This window comes from Mycetomoellerius zeteki, unplaced genomic scaffold (genome assembly GCF_001594055.1).
Source record: "Mycetomoellerius zeteki isolate Tzet28-1 unplaced genomic scaffold, Tzet1.0 scaffold83, whole genome shotgun sequence".
Lineage (NCBI taxonomy): Eukaryota > Metazoa > Arthropoda > Insecta > Hymenoptera > Formicidae > Mycetomoellerius > Mycetomoellerius zeteki.
The window spans coordinates 309,110-331,333 of record NW_017257862.1 but is presented as its reverse complement, the minus strand read 5'-3'; the positions used below and the strand labels follow the sequence as shown (position 1 = coordinate 331,333).

General features: G+C 33.9%; 3 protein-coding genes and 1 long non-coding RNA gene across 10 annotated transcripts in view; 2 read left to right on the top strand and 2 right to left on the bottom strand.

The window, feature by feature from the left end:
* The first annotated feature begins 199 nt into the window (after window positions 1-199).
* LOC108730045 (uncharacterized) lies at window positions 200-4,916 on the top strand. 3 transcript variants are annotated; one of them, XM_018459515.1, is made up of 4 exons: window positions 200-423; window positions 504-587; window positions 1,685-1,807; window positions 4,814-4,916. In XM_018459515.1, the coding sequence occupies exons 1-4, from the start codon at window positions 421-423 to the stop codon at window positions 4,838-4,840; spliced, it is 237 nt and encodes a 78-aa protein (XP_018315017.1). In that variant the 5' UTR covers window positions 200-420; the 3' UTR covers window positions 4,841-4,916. The 3 variants fall into 3 exon arrangements, 2 of the variants coding, with proteins under 2 accessions (XP_018315017.1, XP_018315016.1); XM_018459514.1 differs by lacking the exon at window positions 4,814-4,916 and having other exon boundaries at window positions 1,685-2,116; XR_001936964.1 differs by lacking the exons at window positions 200-423; window positions 504-587; window positions 4,814-4,916 and adding an exon at window positions 1,475-1,578 and having other exon boundaries at window positions 1,685-2,116.
* On the bottom strand, window positions 2,249-10,754 carry LOC108730043 (kelch repeat and BTB domain-containing protein 12). 4 transcript variants are annotated; one of them, XM_018459511.1, is made up of 9 exons: window positions 10,692-10,754; window positions 10,214-10,403; window positions 8,350-8,739; window positions 7,231-7,450; window positions 7,042-7,150; window positions 6,444-6,565; window positions 4,397-4,561; window positions 2,719-2,853; window positions 2,249-2,646 (listed from the first exon to the last, which is right to left on the bottom strand). In XM_018459511.1, the coding sequence occupies exons 2-9, from the start codon at window positions 10,400-10,402 to the stop codon at window positions 2,282-2,284; spliced, it is 1,695 nt and encodes a 564-aa protein (XP_018315013.1). In that variant the 5' UTR covers window position 10,403; window positions 10,692-10,754; the 3' UTR covers window positions 2,249-2,281. The 4 variants fall into 4 exon arrangements, with proteins under 4 accessions (XP_018315013.1, XP_018315011.1, XP_018315012.1 ...); XM_018459509.1 differs by having other exon boundaries at window positions 10,673-10,698; XM_018459510.1 differs by lacking the exon at window positions 10,692-10,754 and adding an exon at window positions 10,486-10,666.
* Window positions 8,921-21,074, top strand: RecQ4 (RecQ4 helicase). Of its 2 annotated transcripts, none has more exons than XM_018459507.1 (7): window positions 8,921-9,319; window positions 15,842-18,973; window positions 19,133-19,420; window positions 19,521-19,856; window positions 20,020-20,176; window positions 20,281-20,603; window positions 20,700-21,074. In XM_018459507.1, exons 1-7 carry the CDS (start codon window positions 9,311-9,313, stop codon window positions 20,928-20,930), a joined length of 4,476 nt encoding a protein of 1,491 aa, XP_018315009.1. In that variant the 5' UTR covers window positions 8,921-9,310; the 3' UTR covers window positions 20,931-21,074. The 2 variants fall into 2 exon arrangements, with proteins under 2 accessions (XP_018315009.1, XP_018315008.1); XM_018459506.1 differs by lacking the exon at window positions 8,921-9,319 and adding an exon at window positions 12,898-13,111.
* LOC108730046 (uncharacterized) overlaps window positions 11,544-22,224 on the bottom strand; it is a 10,719-nt gene continuing 38 nt past the window's right edge. Inside the window, exons 2-3 of the long non-coding RNA XR_001936965.1 lie at window positions 12,264-12,267; window positions 11,544-11,656 (exon numbers count right to left, since the gene is read on the bottom strand). This is a non-coding gene — a long non-coding RNA (uncharacterized lncRNA). The remainder of the gene's footprint in view (window positions 11,657-12,263; window positions 12,268-22,224) is intronic.

The following is a 22,224-nucleotide window of genomic DNA, read 5'->3' as shown; positions in this document are numbered from 1 at the left end:
TTAATCCAACCCAGGTTGGTGCAAACCCGGCCAGGGCCCCTATTCTTGAAAAGTATCGCATACGAAAAACTAGGGAAATGCTATAATATATGTGACGCATACTATAGCATTTCCCTAGTTTTACGTATGCGATATTTTTCAAGAATAGGGACCCTGGTCGAAAACGCTATAGGTTCAAGAGCAGAAAGATGTATCACGACTCACGAGAAACTATCAAGGTTAGAAAGAGACACAACGTATTCCTCTCTCTTTCGTGTGATTCAGAAGTATCAGATCAAAATAATCCGCCAGCGCGTTTATCTCAAGCGTATCAAGTGATTTGGTGCGGATATGGTACTTAATACGCGTATCAAGTGCTCGGTGTAAACTAGGCCCATGTTCTGAATCACAAGTATCAGACCAAGCTCATACGCGTATCAAATGGTATCAAAGAATCTCCGTTGAAATAAGAATTTTATTTCACCAAACTGATTGCCAGAGATTGCATTGAATTGCTTTCTTAGTTTGTTTTAGAGAAGTTTGAACATCGCTGTCGCTCGCTCGTCCCTTTTTCTGGCGAACCTTGGTACCAAGCGGTTAGAGAGATCGTAAGGCCTTGCAATAGCGATAATTCTGTTCGTTCAGATAAGTTTAGAATAATACATACTCATTGTAAGACATTCCTCTACTACTCTCTCTATTAGTTTTATCATTGTACTTCAAGATAATTGATTTATCATTGTACTTCAAGACTATTTCTATATTTGATATTGTAACGTCGAGTCGTATATTCCGATTGTACTCTTGCTTTTTTCTTCTTATCAACTTGAAGTATCGTTCTGATTAAATTCTAATTTATAAAACAAGATTTAAATAAACTTGACCAATTCTTTATACAAAGGTAAAATTCTTTTATTAAAAGTTTATTTCAACAATCTCAGCGTTCTGTAAACGCTTGGTTCGTTTTGGATCGTATATTAAAATTCGCCATTGCTTTTAAGTTCAGGTTAAAGTTAGAATTAGAAGTTTTACGCTTGAAAAGCAGTGAAAACATCATGTCACCTAACCTGACTCGTTCTGAAGCAGATCGGTATAAATAAGGACGTATCAAATATTTAATCCGCATCAATTTGATATGTGTATTAATCGATTTAACGGTGTAAAAGGGGTTATAGCGATACTGCATCAATAGACAAAGTCTTCCAAATATTAACAATAACCTTTTTTCTGAAAACAAAGATTAGTTCTCCAAAGCAGAGATTGAATTAATGGACTGTTTCCATAAAAATTGCAACTATATAATAAAACAGAAAGGAGAGAAAGAGAGAGAGAGAGAGAGAGAGAGAGAGAGAAGCCATACTGTTTTTCTTAAAAGACTCAATTTAAACTCTTTATGAAATCAAGAAGTCATATCAAAAAATGTTTGTATATTTGAAAAACGTAAAAATTACATATAAAAAGCATTATATAATAGAAACTTCCTTGTTAGGGAAGTACTGGGTAAGAAAGACCTGCTAAGATATCAAGGAAACCAATGGAATCTTGATCGCAAAATGGCGGGAATGAGCGAGGGAAACTTATTATAGGAAAGCCAATAAGGTGTTCTCGTAATCTTGTATATCAGGATGAGCGGTATATTCGGGAATATTGGATAGAGAGGAACAATACTAAGATCGTACACTTATTAATCTTTATTGCTCGACAGATTCTGTCCGTGTACATACATCCCGATTCGCGTCCAGTAACCGACTCTATCCTCACACAGCCGTCCGCAGCCCGCTTAGCACCCAGTGTCGCCAATCGCATACGCCATCATGCGTCACCAACGGTACAATACGGCTCTACCAACTTAAAAATGGACGCAAGTCGCTCTCACAATAGTAATACAAAGCTTATACAATTATCATTCGGCATTTCATAATGATTTGAATAATATGACAATCGGTAGAGAACATCGCGCATGTATCAAAAGCGTATATATATATATATATATATATAGCAAATAAAAATAGTTAACACATTTCTGAAACATGTAGACATACTATCCATTTCTTTGCAATAGGCCTGTTACTTTTGGTTGAACTTTGCATCAGTTCATCTTTCTTCCTTTTCTCTTCAGGAGGAAAGAAGAGGAAGAAAGATGAACTAGTGCAAAAGCTCAGCCAAAAAGAATAGGCCTAATATTTCAAACATTTGTTTCATATTCTACTGTTTATATAGGGGTCTCTCTCTCCTCCCCCTCCCTCTCTTTCAAATGTATTGAATCACTAAATATTTAATCAATGATGAAAATATACATACATTAAATATAATTCAAGTTCGTCGTGTGTAAGTGAGCTGGATGAATTAAATCAAAAAATTTTCTGGGTGAATGAGAAAAAAGCAAGGAACGGAATTTATTTGGATTTCGTATAGGAATATTATGCAAGTGCAACGTGTTTATTTTTATAGATGTGTTCGAATCCATACACACTAGTACACGCATGCATGTCGGGAATATTAAAATAGAGAGATACGCATCACATTTTGTATGCAATACGTATGTGCGATTTGAATCATTTTCATTTTCGAATACGAGACGTTTAATCGTCTGTACATGATCACATCTTTCCACGTTGCACGTCTCTGTGATAGTCCTTAAAATCATTTCATCTGGATTATTAATATCTACAAAACATGTCAAGGTAAATTTAAAATTTTTTCACGTCTACATAGTATTAGTACATAAATTATATTTACCAATGTAACATGGTAGGGTCTTGAGTGTCAATATTGGTAATGATTGATTATGATGATAATAATTCATATTAAAACCCATTTTTGTTTCCCATACATTTTCATCAGGAAAATAGATGTCGGCCCAGATAATCAAACCTGCAGAAACAGATTTTGTTATAAATTTTTTTTATGGCAGAAAGATAAGAAATTTCTCAAAATCTGTAATATCTAATGATATCAGCAAACTGCTGTTAGAAATTTGACTTGATTTAATTATTTCTTCTTTATGATGGAATAGTATTTATTAACAGTGAGATTGTTAAAGTAACTTGTAACCAGATAAAAAAATATTTAATGGAAATGTGCTAATTTATCACTCTATTTAAATATTTTTGCACAAAGAAACTTCAAAATCGGCACTTACCCTGATAGCAAAACCTGCGGAGACAGATTTTGAACAGAACCTGCTACCAAGTTTTAATTGCAGAAAGGCATCAAATTGTACATAGAATTTGTATTATCTAACATTGTCAGCAAATTGCTGTCAGAAATATAAAAGCCTACTAGACATGTTATGCCTAGTAGGCTTTTATATTTCTAAATTTAAGCAGATTGGTAGCAGAAACTGAGCAAAGTCTTACATAACCTGATAGCAGATTGAGAACAGAACCTGATTCGAGCAGACTCTGCTCGGTTTCTGCTACCAATCTGCTGGCATAGCTTATCAACGGGCTTTGTCGACAAATCCATAGTCAAGTGCGGACACAGATGGCTATGATTTTATCATCAGTCAAAATCTGATGAAGTTTGCTGCTAATTTGACCCCAAATTGCTAACATTTTGCTATCAGGATATAGTTTTCTTTAGAATTTATATATATATATTTCCAAGTATTTTTCTGTTAAAGAAAGAAACATTCGGTTAAGAAATCTGTAGCCTGTTAAAAAAATTTTGCATCATCGAGCAACACACGATACCACCACCAGAGGTACGCAGCCATTTAAATTTTTCGAATTTAAAAAATCACACAGAATAGAATAAAAGTAACATTAAAAGATTCTTTAATTGTATTCTAATGAAATATTTTTTTAAGTGAGCCTCAAAGGCTTTAAAATAAAAGTATTATACTTTTTTAGATGCTTTCCAAATAAATGAAATATACATGTTAAAGTAATTCAGATAAGGCTCATATTGCTCGCATGCGTGCGAGCAACACGAATCTCAATTGAGAACGTATCTATCTAATGCTATGAGTTTTTACCGCTATGCGGGTAATCTACACGCGTATGCGCAACATGCAGTCATTAGGTTCGTTTTCTGTGGCTGAACTAATGAACAGTTTTGGAACTTAAAGTGAAAAAGATATATGTTTGATACATAGATTTAAAGTTCCGAGTTACGCATGAAGCGCATAATATATCGTTTTATCCTTCTTTGATGAACAATAAAGATAAATGATGCATCATGCGCTCAATGCATAACTCGGAACACACCCATAGTATAATTAGACTGAGCATTCTCTGAAATTCAAGAAGTGGAGGATAAAACTCAGGTAGAAAAGGACGCACATATTGTGATCCATGTGCGTTCTCTCTCGTGCATGCGCGAAACGAGGGAGATATTTCAATAATAACAATGTATCGGAACGCGGTTTAAATCTGTTGTCAGTCTCCCAACATTCTGCTAATATTTTACTTACGAGGCATAGTAATGTGATCATCTGAAATGTCATTTGATAAAGTATTTATATATTGATGAATTATATATTGATATTTATATATTATTAATTTTCCATCAAAAACATAATGTTCAGGAACGGTGGTAAATTCCCAAGAGTCCATTTTTTTACCTGATGTCCACAAACCTGCGTCATTAAAAGAAAAAAGTTTAAGAACATTAAGAAAATTCAAAATACCTTTGCATCCGACGTCTACATATTCATTTCATACATTATTCAAATTTAAGAGTAAATATTAATAATATCATAATAACATAATATCTTTCATCAATAAAAAAATAATTTTAAAGCTAAATTAAAAAATGTAATTGTGAGAAACAACTCTACGATATAATCTGAAAAGTTATACATAATAATCTTTGTTTGAAATTACTATAGGAAAATCGCCGACATATGTCTGACTAGAGACCCTCTAATAAAAGTCGCGACACGAGCCGATTTGAGCCGATTTTTGTATGCAAGGTAGTTTCAATAAAATCTATAACAGAAAAAGAAATATATTGTATCTCTGTCTAACTTTAACATGCCTCTAACCTAGACTCTTATTTTTTAAAAGAAACGTATATGAAAAACTAGGGATGTACTATAGTATACGTAACATATATTATAATATTTCCCTAGTTTTTCCTATACGTTTCTTTTCAAGAATAGAGCTTAGAACATATACGCCCTTATGGGTGAGGGGACCGAAATCCGCTCGGCGGAGAGGTCAGCCATTTTGTCTGGCGACATTTTAGTGCTCTATTTGAAAATCGACATTATGACATTATTTATATTTCCAGTGCATGAAAATAGGATTTTGTGTGAAACAAAATTAATTCAACGGTTGTGTGCAATTAAAAATAATTTTCTGTTTATATTAAAAAAAGTAATGAATATATCCATTCAGATATACATGCACACACGCAGGCACGCGCACGAGTATAAATATATATATATAATTATAAGTGAACTGCTTTAAGTAAAATTTTAACGAATTATATTCATCAAAATCAACTTTATTTTAATAATATGATTGCCTGTAAACTATGATTATTATTTTTATTGTATAGTTAGAAATATTAATTACGGTTTTTGTATATTGTAAGAGGCGCCTTTGAATCGAGCGATCGTTCTAAGATGGCGTTTCGTGAGTAATCGTTTTCCGTTGTCGAGCAGACTTAAGGTAGAGGGTCGATCGGCACGCCGCGTCGTGATTGCGTCAGACTTATGTGCGACCGCGAGCAATTCGCATCTAAAATATAACTATTTGTTTTTTCTAAAGAATTCTTTTGGTTTTACTTCCTTTGATTGATTCCATCTCCTATCCTTCGTGCATCTCACAATATATGATATTATAATAATTATCTGTACATCCTGCATAAAAATATACTACTAGTACAATAAGTAAATTCGAATAGTGTAATAAAGAGTGTAATAGTGGTAGAGAAAATTTCATTAAAATTACATTGAAATTTTATTGTGAAAATAAATATTATTGATTGGCATCATATTTCAGAGGATACACGACAAAATTATAATAAAAAGAGGTTTCCTTTATACATCATAAAATTAGTTCTAGAGTTTATAAAGGAAACCTAAACCACGCGCACGCGCGTTTATCTGTGAGTGTATCTGAATCCTGTTCAGAATTTTGAATTGAAAAGTATTCACGAGACACAGAAAAGCTAATATTATTTTTTGATTGAAAGGTATAGAAATGTACTTGATACAATTCGTATAAATGAATAAAAATGCATTCGAATTGAAAAAGATTCATTTTAACGTTCGAATGCGTATTTTTGAAAATGAAAATTGAATCCATATTTCAATCCATTTTATTATATTAATTCTCGTTTAATGGGTTGTATTTATGTTTCTAAAGTTTTTATCTGTAGTTTTGTTTAAAAAATATTATCTAAAAACAAAGCGGTATGCCAGCGACCTTAATTCCTCTATATATACACTCAAGTAACATACTTTCCATGTTAATGAAATGCACATTGTGTAGCTGTATAATCAAAATCACCTGTATGAACATCGTAGATATCAATACTTTGCAGTTTTTGTCGATATCGTCCCACACCGCCCACAAGCATTAATTTGTTTTTCAAAAAAACAGCAACCATATGTCTTCTTTCAATTGGCATACTAAAATATTTAGAGAAATTATATATTTATTTTATTTGTTCTATTATCTTTCCCTGGTGAAAATTTTTATCAGAATTTTTCATATAATTTTTCAGAATTTCTATATAATTTTATAACTTTCTCACATTCTTTATACGAATTGGCACACTTCTCAGAAAATCTACATCTTTTCTCAGAATTTTTCATGTATGTTACTTATGAAATATCGTAAGATATTTCTAAAAGTTTTTGTAAGTATAATTTCTGATGAAATGTTATAAAATCTAAAAAATTAAAAAATATTTTTTTTTTAATTATGGGATGAGAAATTTCAGAATATTTCAGAATTCACTTGTATGAAAAATTCTGAGAGAAGATGTAAACTTTCCAAATATTTCTGAGTATTTCTAAAAAATGTTCCAATTCATACAAAAATTATGAGAAAAATTTTCACCAGGATTATCATTTATATTTAATCTTTTCTTTAACATATTTACACTGTCTCAAGAAACCATTTTTTAGATATCAGAGAATAACGCCACACATTTTTGTTAAACCTGCCTGAACCAATACCAAATTCCCCACCACAAAGATATAAATTATATCCTAAAAACTCACATAAAATAATGAATAATTAGAACAATATTGTTCCATATAGATAAGACAAAATAAAAAAAATTGTATACCTCTTGCAATAATCTGCATTCCTGTTAATATATTTTTACCAATGCTACGATCAGTAATATCTTTGGGATATTTAAATGAGGTAAGTTCAAAGAAATCGTTACCATCCCAGCAATGAATAAATTGCTCACTGTTAATAACATCACTACTTTCACAAGATATAATACTGTGTAAAACTTTTATTTCTTTATTTCTTAAGATATCCATAGGAATTGTGAAATCCTGCAAAAAGAGAAAAATTTTTATTATATATATAATTATGTGTAAAGGTGATGCTGGTAATCGTCTTTTTATCGATAAAAATATCATTTCTAATTATTACGTATTAGTTTCATCAAATTAAAATTCCTTTTCCACGATTAAAATACATATGCTAATGTCTAATCTGATTCTGGTGTATTTTGTGTTCAAAGCAGGAAAAAATTAAAAAATTACAGATTTCTGTACCTATTCTTACCTTTGCTATCAATTTATCAAAACATTTACTTCGTAATTTTTCTTCTCTCACCAGCGCCAGGTACATACATTAGCATGTATATTTTAATCGTGAGAATTATTTATTATTAAAGAATTATTACACATACAAGTAAAAATTTGAACGTTAAAAGATTCATAAAAGTTCTTGTTATTTTTATTTAAAAAATAATAATACCAAAAAATTGCATTATTTTATTCAATTCAAATATATAATTTTTTCCGAAAAATATATGAAGTCTCTAAATTGTGTCAATTACAAATATAATATACATTTTCTTCAAACATTGTTGTCGTATTACTTCTTTTGAAAAATAAAATCAAAGTGCAAAAACTATATTCTAAATTTATTACAAACAATACAAACTTATATTTCTTAAAAATAAAATCTAAGTGGTACATGTCTTCATTCTTATTTAAAAGTCATCCTATTCCAATCCAAGTGATATATGTTTTTCTATTCCAATTTCCAACTCAATAAAATTTAATTAGAAAGAATTAAAAGAGTAAAAGTATAAACTAAAAAAATTTATTTCAAAAATAAAAAATTTTACAGTAAAAGAAACTTAGTGCTGTTAACAATGTAAAATGCATGACATCATGACAAAATTACCTTTTTTTTTTAATTATTTTAAAAATATACTTACACAATGATGGTTCATCCACTCATGTGTGACATGAAACAAATAAGATTCCGTGGATCTTATATTAATGTTCCCAAGTAATTTCAGAAAATTTTCCCTTGACAGTTCATAAATTGAACTAATTGGCAGTTCATCGAAACGATCTAAGCAAACAGCTAAAGAAAGATCTCGTAGCACATTAATATTCAAGTCTTGTGATATTAACCAGATATTAATTACATATTTTGGTGACATATAATGTCTTTCAAGTCTATCAATTACATCTTCTATTAAATTGTCTACTGCAAATAGAACGCTTAACTCCAACAGGACCAAGAGGCGATCAAATTCTTCAATACCATAATATATCGTAGAAGTATCAATTTTGTCACTGTGAATCCAATTAATAAAATCCTACAAAATTTTTTATTTCAGTGCATACGATAAAATGATTTATATTATAAAATATGATGTAATTTCGGCGATTATTTAGCATATATAAACAAAAATCGGTAAAAAAAACATCGACGCGTTTCTTCGTAAAATAAATGAATCTGGCAGAAAAAATAGTCATATATAGTACGTTTGAGGGTGCTGTTCCATGGGCACGGAAAACGGAATCGGAACACGGAATCGGAAAGGTGAAGTGGTAGGGGTAACCAATCAGCATCGTTCCGTTCCGATTTTAACTAGCCTAGTTTCCCATGGGGTATATTTTTCGGAAACGGAAATTTTTCGTACTGTCAATCACCAGTGGTCTAGTTTCCACCGAGGGTTTGAACCGGGTCAGAATGCAAGAACCAACCAACTACAGTCGAACATTCCCCTGTCATTCGATTGTAACAAAGGAATGCTCGACTGTAGTTGGTCGATTCTTGCATTCTGACCCGGTTCGAATCTTCGGTGGAAACTAGGCCAGTGATCACTAGCGATTAAAAATAATATTGAAACAATTCAACTAAAAGCAGCATTGAAAAGGTGAAAAATGTCATCTGTAAGTATTGTAATTACATGTATGTTAAATTTCTTTTTTTCTGTCATTCGTTTATTTTACGAAAAAAACGCGTCGATTGGTGTGGATTTTATCAATTTTTATTTATGTAAACTAAACGATTACTCTAATTTCATCAATATTGAAGAGGGGGCGAGGGTTAAAGTAAATACCTGATAATTATTTAGAATACCTCCCCCCCCATCTAAAATCTTAATAAAAATATACTCATTACCGATTCCATGCATACTATGTTCTGCTTTATAATTACACAAATTCACTACTTTAAAAACACAAATGCACTGCTTTAAGCACACAAATTCTTTGCATGTGAATTCTAGCAGTGAATTTGTGTTTTTAAAACAGTGAATTTTTATTTTTAAAGCAGAGAATTTGTGTAATTAATGCAGAACGTATACATAGCACTGTATCGAGTCTGGACGACAGACATCTTAACCTCTTAAGTCTCGAACTTTTAACGTTTAATAATTCGATTCACAAGGCCAACTGTGTTTTGACTGAAAATGCGTTAAATGAGTATATTTATATTAAGATTAAGGTGGGGTGGGGAAGCTAATTAAATAATCACCATTTATCTTATTCTTAAGCTGATTCTACAATGAATCGGTAGTCAGAAATCTTAACCAGTTTTAACCTAAATAGGTGATTATGATTTTTCGCATCTACTAGTTGTTAGTTATACAGCGAATCGTTTAATTCGAATAATGGGAAGGAATAAAGTCGAATTTGGTCTGACTTAAGAAAATCGGTAGTCTTAGTCGTACAAGTTGGCTATTGGCTAACTTCACCGGTAAGACTTAGGACTATCAACTACCGACTCATTGTAGAATCAGCTTTAAACATGAATAACAATTGCTTTTGTTGTAATCAACTAACCTGTAACGAAATCTGGGAAATATCATAATTGATAATATGTTCCGTCTGATTACATTCTGAATAGTTTGCGGACAGAAGCGCAGTAAAATACAGACTCTTGCTGGTCAATTTTTGTTTCTCAACTTCGAATCGTTCCGCTTTAAGAATCAGTGTCACTGTCTCACATGATTCCTCATTCTTATTTTCCATTCTAGAACAGTATCACAGTGTAGAATCTCTTTCACTAACTCTGATTAAAGATGAAGGTACAATTTCACACATGATGTGCTCACAAGCGTCTCTCTCTTCTTTAATTTACAGGTTTGTTCGCGTCGCAAGATCCAACATGCTTCAACATGCTCCTACCATAGCTTCTACTCACTCTAGCAAACGCCTTGAAGTGAGTAGGAGCTATAGCAGAGCATGTTGGAGCTATGGCAGAGCATGTTGGAGCATGTTGATCTTCCGACGCGGACAAACCTCATAAGTGATGCAATACCCGCGGAAATGGCGAAGCCCGCGTGGATACCGGGCGCCTGCGTCTACGACGTCATCACGCCGCAAGGACGCGCGTCGGAACGAACGGACGGGTCGTCCAAAACCGCGGGACTGCTATGTGTTAAGCCCAGTGTCCACGATGCTAGAAATCCGTCAGAGATCTCGGATGAAGAAAGAATTGACCAATCGCATTGATCATGTGACTAAATTGTTTAAATGTGATTGGTTAATTCTTTCTCTCCGAGATCTCGGACCAATTTCTAGCATCGTGGACACAAGGCTTTACTCAAGGCCCATTTTAAAGGTAAATTTTCATGAGCTGCTCAAACCGGCTGTTTCAGCGACAAAAAGGATCACGTGATCAAAATGGACGCTTGATATTCGTCAATTTTGACCATGTGTCCTTTTTGTCGCTGAAACAGCCTGTTTAAAGCTACGGTCCACTTGATGCTACAAATGCTTCGAAGCATTCTTGATTGGTCAATTAGTAAAATTCTTTCAGGATTTCAACCATTTCGCTTATGCCCGTTTCACACTACGCATTGGAAATTGAGGATTGCGAATTGAGGATTAGAATTCAGCCAATTAGAACGAAACGGATTAAACTTAAAATTACTTGATTGATCGAATTCTAATCCTTAATTCACGACCCTCAATCTTCAATGCGTAGTATGACACGGGCATTACAGACATAGGCTGGAATCAGACTACGCATTGAAGATTGAGGTTGAAGATTGAAATTTGACCAATAAGGACAAAGAAATTTTAGCTCCTTTCGTTTCGATTGGTCAAATTTGAATTTTTCAATCTTCAATCTCAATCTTCAATGCGTAGTCTGATTCCAGCCTTACATCCCTAGCTACAAGTGAATGATCGATCAATATAGAATTAACGTCAATCGACGTTGAATTAACATCGATTTGACGTCGAGCGACGTTGAATCAACATCGATTTGACATTCATCGACTAATCATTACTGGCTTAGCTGGAAAACCAGCTTATACTCCCGACATGGTTACGGTGTTTACTGCTACTGTTCATTGTAGACGGCGTATAAGAGCTATGGTAGGAGCATTTTGGAACATGTTGGAGCATGCGACGCGAACAAACTTATATTCGCTTCTCTCACATCCGGTTTCATACCGTCATGGCAGAGCCAATCACGGATCGAGTCGGCGTTGACCGATCTCTACTTTTAGGATCTCTAGGCTGTTCAAATGCTTCGAAGCGTTTGTAGCGTCAAGTAGACTGCAGCCATAAACGCTCCCTTATGATCCAATCAGAGTCGAGCTAACTTGATATTGGCTGCGTTCAGCAGAACGTTCGTTTTGCAACTGTTGGAAGTTTCCTTCGCGCTGATTGGATCATACTTTTAGATCTAGAAGAATGGTCCTATCTCAGCAGACAATCATAAAACGGTTGCAAAACTGTTGAGTCTGCTGAACGCAGCTAATGGCTGCATTCAGCGGACTCAACAGTTGAGTGAGCGTTCACTGCTATTGACGTATTCTTCTAAATCTAAAATTATGATTGGATGATCTAAAAGAATACACCAATAACAGCGAGCGCTCACTCAACTGTTGAGTCCGTTGAATGAGCCCACTGGCTGCGTTCAGCAGAACGTTTGTTTTGCAACTGTTGGAAGTTTCCTTCGCGCTAATTGGATCATACTTTTAGATCTAGAAGAATGGTCCTATCTCAGCAGACAATCATAAAACGGTTGCAAAACTGTTGAGTCTGCTGAACGCAGCCATTGATTCGACCGTAACGTAACGCTTGCGACGTTGTGATGCGACTAATGTAGAACCAGCTTAAAGCCCGTATCGGACTACCGACTCTGCAAGCCGACCCGACTGCCAAACTCTGGCTGTTGACCAATAATGGACCAATCACATTGAATCAGTCTTATTGTGATTAGTCCATTATTGATCGGCAGTCAGAGTTGGTAGTCGGGTCGACCTGCAGAGTCGGTAGTCTGATACGGGCTTTAGGCATAAGAAATTCAACCAATCAGAGTTCTTTAAGCTGGAAACAATAGGCATAGGCAATAGGCACTGGCAACAGGGAATAACGAGTCATCCAATCAGAGTTCTGGGATATAATATTGAACTTACACCCCAGAGCTCTGATTGGACGACTCGTTATTCCCTATTGCCTGCGCCTAGTGCCTGTGTCTATTGTGTTTCCAGCTTTACGCGGGAGAAATAGAGCAAATAGCTTATTCTAGAGTACGTATCCTAACCTTCAATACATGTGTTCAATCTTCGAGGGTGATAAGCATTCGTTCATATTTTTTGTTTTTTCGATAACATGGACCTCTTCGAGGATCCCATTTTTAAAACTAAATATTTGAAAAATAAGCTTTGTGTGAAACGGTGGGAGAGCGATTTTATGGAAAAATTCGGACGCAAACCTAATAAGGTATATTTCCTTTCTTATCCTAGCTTATATTTGTATCATGATCGGTATTAAATGCAGTTATCTGATATTTGTGTTACATTCACATGAGCTATGTATTAGTAGTTACTAAATCAAGCTCAGAATTATGTAATTGTATCTTCATATCGAGAACATTATATATAAAACAATTGAGACTATTATGTCTCAAATATCTTTACATATGTTTATTACATTATCAATGAAAATTATTAATGTCTATTATCATGCATATCATATATATACAAAGTGTTTTATTAGGGCTGTGTCTGGAAACTTCATCTAATATCATTTTATCCTGGTTATTTATCAAATGTTTATTTGATAAATAACCAAAAAGAAAAATAAAATGATACCTAAGTGTATCCAGGTGAAGTTTCTGTTCACTGCCTAAAAGTGTTACAGGCTATTTTATAAGGTTCGTTTGCGTGACATGTTCCAATATGCTCCAATATATTCCTATCATAGCTTCTATTGACTTCATCGAGCATGTTGAAGTGATTAGGAATTATGGTAGGAGCATATTTGAGCATGTGACATGAATAAATCCATACAGAGAATTCATGATCGTTCTAGATTAGATCAGTACAATACATACTAAAAGTTTTATATAAAGTTTTTAAATATAGTAGCATAATATAATCAACTTTGACAATGAAATAATACATACATATTCTTTTAAATAATGTGACAATATCATTATTAGGCATTTAATCTTTTAAAATTTTCATATGCTTTACGTTTAATTTTGCTAATGTCATGTATAACAGCTTTTAGTAAGTGCTAATCTAGTATAATGCAAATGACCGAATTTACTAATAACTGCATTCTGTTATTTACTGCGAATACTGAAAATCTATAAGTATGTGTAATATGAACTGTAGAGCTTCAGTATTTGCAGTAAATTAATGGAACGCAGTCAATTTTCAAAACTAAGCGAAGGTATAACATTTTTAATAATCTCATTTTTAGACCGTATATGTGAGAAACACAATCAATAAATTAGAGCCCTATATCGGTCGAAGCTAGATTTTAAATGCTTAAATAATTCAATCTTGAATCACTAAATATGATATATAAGTACTTGACATATATACCACACTTGTAGTCTAACAAACTGCGCGCTTAAATATTTCCGAACTAAACGCAATTAAACCACTCGTAACATTTTTGTTTTCTATTATCTATTTGGCATCGAAGATATCATATGATGATGTCAGTTTTTCCTAGCTGGAGTAACTTCAAAGATTTGAAGGTCATCTTTGTTTTTTTGAAATTGTATAATTTTTTTATACATTACATAATTCCTCTAGTTATACATATTAAAGTATTATGCTGATTCTATAATGACCCCTTTTATACCGTTAAATTAGTACGCGTATCAAATTGATGCGGATTAAATATTTGATACGTCCTTATTTACACCGATCTGCCTCAGAACGGGTCAGATTAGGCGACATGATGTCTTCACTGCTTCTCAAGATGTAAAACTTCTAATTCTAACTTTAACCTGAACTTAAAAGCAGTGGCGAATTTTAATACACGATCCAAAATGAACCAAGCGTTTACAGCACGCTGAGATTCTTTGATACCAATTGATACGCGTACCAGCTTGATCCGACACTCGTGATTCAGAAGTATCAGACCAAAATAATCTGCCAGCGTTTATACCAAGCGTATCAAGTGATTTGGTGCGGATATGATACTTAATACGCGTATCAAGTGCTCGGTGTAAACTAGGCCAATGAGTCTGTCGGAAGTCGGAAGTCTTAGTCTTAATCGGTGAAGTTGGCCAATCAACGTTAGTCGTACAGTTGGCTATTGTCAATTTCACCGATAAGCCTTAGGACTATTGACTACCGACTCATTGTAGAATCAGCATTAAAGTAAAATTATCAAAGATCAATAGTTAATAAGATATACATTTTATTCTGTTATATTTTGACATGACATACATATCTCCTAAACTTTTTAATTTTTTGATAATCAATGCCTTCATACTTTTATGCATAGAATAATGAGGTAAATTTATTGATGTAAAGAAAACGCAGTAGTTTATTTAAAAAATCTACAAAAATTTTGCAATATGCAACTACACTTTTTTTTTAAGCCATTACTAGTGTGTATTTTCTTTGCACCAATTGAGTCATCTTATTATTTTGTGCCTAAAAGTTTTAAAGTACGATTATCTCATAAACTATTAATTTTATAAAAAATTATGAGATAATTAGACACGAAAATAACATATAGCTTCTGTATAGAAAATTTCCATGAAAGTCTCAAAAGTATTATCTCATAAACTATTGATTTCTTGATAATTAGAGAAATCATATGTATATAAATAGTTACAATTAAGTATTGTACAATTTTAATTAAAAAAACAAAAGTAACTTCCGAAAGAGATTTTCAAAGTTACTCCACCTAGAAAAAACCAACGTCATAATATAATATTATTTTCGATACCAAATGGATGATAGAAAATAAAAATTTTATACTTCACTTTTTATACTTCAGTTTTAGTAATAATAGTCTGTAACAAACACATGCGCTCGTACACACACACACACACACGCACACGCACACACACACACACACACACACACACACACACACACACCTTTAATGAGGCACTCTGTACACGTTATTGAATTACAATTATGTTGGTCGTTGCATTACAATTATGCTTACTTTTTGTAAATTCTTTTTTGTAAATAGAATGATATAAAAGAAGCAGATTTATCTATTAAGGAAGCATATAAGATGTATTGGAAGTTAAAAACACGAGCGCTCGAGGAAACTCTTACAGACATTACTTTCTGCGACGATATGCAAGACAATATCTCAAATAAATCACCGCGAAAGATAGTAGACAATCAGAAGCAAGACAAGAATCTGAGTCCAGAAAAAGTTACAAAAAACTCAGAGAACATAAATCCTTACAATAGCAAACGTTTGACGGAAATTGAGGACTCATTCAATCAACTGGATTCAGTGAACGTTGAAGGAGCCTGGGGCAACCATCTTAGCAAAAACAAAGAACAGGTGTCAAAGAAGAAGCAATCTCTGTTGAATGGTAGATCTTCTTCCTTTCAATTGTCTAGAAATAAGTTTGAGAGTTCAACATTTACTAAACGAAACCCGAGAAAATCGCTGTCATTGGTAAAAATAAGGAACAGATCTGAGAATATCCTAAATATCTCGAGCGTCGACCGGCTGGATACAGATAAGGATACAACTGTTGATGAGGCAAAGCCTATATTCGGCGAATTGATGAAAGTAACATTTGAGAAAAGCAAGCCTGTTTTACAACACTCCGTTAATGTTGTTCAACAATTGGCCGACAGCTATACGACTGGCATAAACCGTAATTTAAATTCAGGCTGGCTGCATCGATGCACGAGAGACAATAATTTGGAAGTGACAACGATCAACCCTCAAAGGCTGTCGGGTACTAGCGATTCTGGAATAGAGTCCATGGAATCCAGCATTTATTCTCCGAATGACTTGGCGCCTACTGTGCATTTTTCGTCGTTTCAAGTCTCCGATGAAGAAGATTTTATATGTAATAGTGAATCTGAGGAAGAACACGGGAATAAACGCATTAGAAACTTCAAGAAACGATTGAGTGATCAAGATGGTCATCCCATAAAACGACGATGTATTCATATTGATTCTGATTCTACGATCGCTGGATTTCATATAACCGATAGTGATAGGTCCAAGCTGACTTCCTATGTCGATAGAAGTTTTAATTTATTGTGTAGAGATGAGCATAGTAAAAATAAAATTAACAATGCTAATGCATTTGAATTGACTAATAATGTTAGTACAAGCACAAATATAATAAATGAATCAATTAGAATTAAAAAAGATACAATTACTTTAGGTTCAAACATTGAATCGAATGTTATCATTAAGGACAAAATGATATCTGAAAATATCTGTCCGACCGAAAGCGATCAAACTAAAAAAGTATTCAGAATGATTGATGTTATTCCAAAATCAACCAATCTTAAGAATCAGAAAGACTTTTCAACATCCGATGAAAAACCTGTGAAACGTGGAAGAGTCAAACAAGTATCTAACAATTTCGACCCCAGTTATATAGAACAAAATAATAAAGAACCTAAGACAAGGACAAAAACGAATAAGAAATCTAAAAGTCAACGAAATAAAGAGAAGACGACCGATAATAAAAAAAAATTCGATGTAAAAAGGAAATTTTCCAAAAGAGAATCAAGTTTAGAGAAGGATAACAAAGAACAAAGTTTAGATTTAGAAATGAAAAAGATTCCGACATATAATGTAGAAATGTTACAAACGATTCCTCGCTCTAACATCAAACCAAGTGGAATTGGCAATCTCATCATGCAGTTTTCCGAAACTGTTTCCACCGATGCAATGAAAAAAGATGTCTTGATATCTTCAACAGCGAGCACAAAATTGACTGCGAAGGAAAAGCTAGAGAAAAAAATGGCTGCCGGGACGATGAATGATAATTTTGTGAGGATAAATCTGAAGAAAAAAGTATTTGTGCGAAGTAAAAAGAACTTTAATTTTGTTAAATATAAGAGGAATCAATGGAAACAGAGAAAGAAAGATTTGACGTCTAGTGAGAGCAATTTGGACGCGGCCGACTTGATCGACAAAAATAGCATGACATGCTTCAAATGTGGTGAGTCTGGGCACTTCGTTAAAAACTGCTCAGCTTCCAAGAACAACGCTCTTTTACCTTTAGAAGAAATCGATGACTCATCGAACTTTCCAACTTTGGAAGAAGCTGAAAAGATGGCAAATGAGGCTGCCATTATCGCTCACAATCATAAGCGACTTCCCAAACAACCATCGTATTTGGCTACGAAGACTTGGCAAGATGAAGAAGATATAACGGAATTATTTAATGACGACTTTGCAGACTTTGGTGAGAAGAGTGATACATTAACTTTCGGGCATAAAGTGCCACAGGAATTAATATCCAAATTATTGCCGCCTCAAATGAAAGAAATTAATTCGTTATATGATGTGAACGAAGATAATAGTCTCATTGAAACTCCCACGGAAGTCTTCGAGGCATTACGCATGTTTGGTCATGAAAATTTCAGAGTTGGCCAAGAAAAGGCAGTAATGAGAATTCTATCTGGCCAATCTACCCTGGTAACGCTATCGACAGGCTCTGGGAAATCTCTATGTTATCAATTACCAGCGTATTTATATGCTCGACGTTCTGTTTGCATCACTTTGGTAATTTCACCTTTGGTATCCCTGATGGACGACCAAGTGACGGGCGTACCGTTATTTCTGTCTGCTGCGTGTTTACATACCAACCAAACGGCGAAAATAAGAGAGCAGGTGATACAATCTGTGAAGGATGGAAAGGTGAATATTCTGCTGATATCACCAGAAGCGGTAGTAAGCAGTGAGAAATCTACTGGTTTCGGTGCTCTGCTCAGGCAGCTACCGCCAATTGCATTTGCCTGCATTGATGAAGCCCATTGTATCTCCCAGTGGTCGCACAATTTCAGACCTTCCTACTTGATGGTTTGCCGAGTACTCAAGGAAAAGTTTAAAGTAAAAACAGTATTAGGACTCACGGCGACTGCTACGAAAACGACAGTGGAAAGTATAATAAAACATCTAGACATACACGACGGAATAGCTGGTGTCATATCGGACGTGCCTTTGCCTAGGAATCTCGTCCTAACGGTATCCAAGGACGAAAACAAGGATCAGGCTTTAATCGCGTTGTTAAGAAGCGAGAGGATCCGCGAATGCCACTCTGTGATAGTATACTGCATCCGTAGAGAGGAGTGTGTGAGGATCACGGGATTGTTAAGAATATCGCTGCAGGTAAATATTAAAATTTTTAGTTTTCTATAAATGAAACAATAGGAAATACAAGTCTTTTTACATAAGATAAATTAGCTTTTTTCATCACATAAAAGAAATTGAAGTACAAAGTCTTTTAAATAAGACAAATTTATATTAAATGTATACATCCATCGATAGGATCCGCGAAATCCTGAGAAGCCAAACGTGAAGATATCCACAATAGCTGAAGCTTATCACGCCGGTATAACACCTGATAAACGTAAAATTGTCCAAAAAAAATTTATGGACGGGAAGATTAAAATTGTGGTTGCTACTGTTGCATTCGGGATGGGCATCAATAAACCGGACATCCGGGCCATTATTCATTACAATATGCCCGGCACCTTTGAGGGATATGTACAAGAAGTTGGTCGTGCTGGAAGGGATAATATTATAGCACATTGTCATTTGTTCTTAAATCCTATGGTATCATATATGATTAAAAATTTGAAATTTCTCTACGAAAAACTTTTTCTCATTTATCTTGGGGATCTCTTTTCTAATTAAATCAATTATTCCTAAATAGGAAGACAGTGATAAATGGGAATTGCGCAGACACGTACACGCGAATGGTGTAGATAGACATACAATTAGACATCTACTTCAGAGAATTTTCATTCCTTGTTCTTGTGTAAAGATCAATGAAAAAAATTCAGATCAAAGATGTCCCGGTCACGAAGTCGCTCTTCCAATTGATGAAACTGTTCGAGTCCTTGACATCACACAGGAAATGATTTTGACATTATTGTGCTATCTCGAACTACACCCAAAAAGATTCATTACTGTGCTACCGTCCGTGTACGTTCAAGCGCGGGTTTCAAGTTACAAAGGACCACATGCCCTCAAACAAGCCGCGCAATCCGTAAGACCTTCACAATAATAATGTAACAATACTAATATTTTTTTTTTAATTTTTATAGCATTTTTCTAAGAGCAGCGGTATAATACAAAAACCAGCAAAAAGATTTTATTATGTCATAAAAAAGAATAATATGAAAAAAAATATTACAAACTTTTGATTTTAGTCTCCACCGCTCGCAATGGCAATAGCGCTGCACATGAAAAACGGGATTTCACATAAAAATATTATAGAATTCTCAGTAATTGACGTTGCATCAGCTATCGGATGGGATAGTGGGATAGTAAAGAGTCATCTTAAGACTTTAGAATGGAAGACAGGAGGTAAGAATTCTACATTCTTTACTTCAGACTTCTGAGAATTTCTGACTTTTCTGAAACGTATTTCATTTACATGACCATGAGTGTTATCTGAATGTGTTTCGCAGTTGATGGCAAGAAGAAACGTTCAGCTATATCTGTAGAATATCATAAACTCGGTTTACGAATGAAAGCACCGGGCGATCTTAGCGACATTGAACTGGACGAGGCACTCGATGCATTGGTCACACGTACGCAATCTCAGGAATCCTTGTGTTTGCAACAACTCGAGCTCACATCCTCCGCGTTTAATAAAATCAGCGTGTCGTCAATCAAACATTGCTTGGTGTTAGATGATAACGTTATGAAGAAATCGGAGGAGCTTAAAGATACTATCAGAGAATACTTCCTATCAGATTCTCCTTTAAATGATCTCAATATCAATTTTCAGGTACGTCCTTGACTCGTAAAATTTATTTAGAATCTATGGTATAAAAATAATTAAAATTGGAGATACATTGTTTTACCATTTTTTTACTTTTTGTAGAATAAAATGACGAACGAGCAGCAAATCGCAGCCGATATCCGCAATTTGATAATATGTTATAGGGATACTAAGTTCACGGGTCGTGCCATAGCCCGTATCTTTCATGGAATACAAAGCCCGAATTATCCTGCATTGATTTGGAGTAGATGTCGTTTTTGGAGAATTCATATTGCTGCAGATTTTAACACAATTTGCAAAATCGCAGCCAGGGAAATTCTAGCGTTGCGATAACGAAATCAATTGACTGAGTGATATAATTAATACATTATATTTAATTCGATTTTAATTATACACTCACTTTTAATTCTTGTCAGAATAAACGTTCATAATGCATTAAAATGAATCAACGAACGAATCAGGTTTGCCTTAAAAAATATCTTTTTTTTTTCTATTTTCAATATTCAATTAAACATCAATTTAATGATTTTTAGGGCCATCACACACAAATAGCGAATTCGGTCACTTGCACTACACTAGATCAGTGCATACTAAAAGCTGCTTTACATGAAATTAACAAAGTTAAATGCAAAAGTATATAAATATTTTAATCGATTAACTATCTACTAATGATACAGTCACGTTATTTAAAATATATATGTATCATTTCATTGTCAAAGTTGATTATATTGTATCATTGCATTGAGATATTTTATGTAAAGCAGCTTTTAATATGCACTGATCCAGTGTAGTGCGAGTGATCGAATTCACCAATAATTACATAAGATGTCATTTTGTGTGTGATGACCCCTAATGTAGCAAATTTAAAATAATAAGTTATATAATATATTTAAAATATTGAAACTTAAATAGTGTGTGAATGGATTTTAATGAAAAAGATAAATTTATTTTTATGTAATACATTTCAAATTAAGGGCCACCACACACAAAATAAGCTGCATAAGCATAGTCTGAACCAATGATCATCGACAAAAAGACGCCATATTGATTTCCATAAGATGTTATTGGCCGTCTGTATCCAGCTGTCTTAGGCCGGTATTCATCGACGATTCTTATATTCAAGACCGTCTTAAGTATAATCTTAAGATGTCGCGAACCAATCAGAGGGCCGCATTAGCATCTTAAGACATTACTTAAAAAATGAGAACTGATCGAAATAAGAACTGACTATGAATACCGGCCTTAGGCTGGTATTCATAGTTTGTTCTTATTTCAAGATCGTCTTAAGATGCTAATGCAACTTTCTGATTGGTTCATGACATCTCAAGATTGAACTTAAGACGGTCTTGAATATAAGAACTGACTATGAATACTGGCCTTATGTCTGTTTCTAATGCAGTTTAACTTGAACTCTCGGTTCAATTAATTCATCTTTTTCTAGTTTTAAGAATAAGAAAAGATGAAGAGTAAGTTGAACCGAGATTAAAGTTAATCTACATTGGTAGAAACGGGCATTAAGCCCAGTGTCCACGATGCTAGAAATCCGTCCGAGATCTCGGATGAAGAAAGAATTGACCAATCGCATTGATCATGTGACTAAATTGTTTAAATGTGATTGGTTAATTCT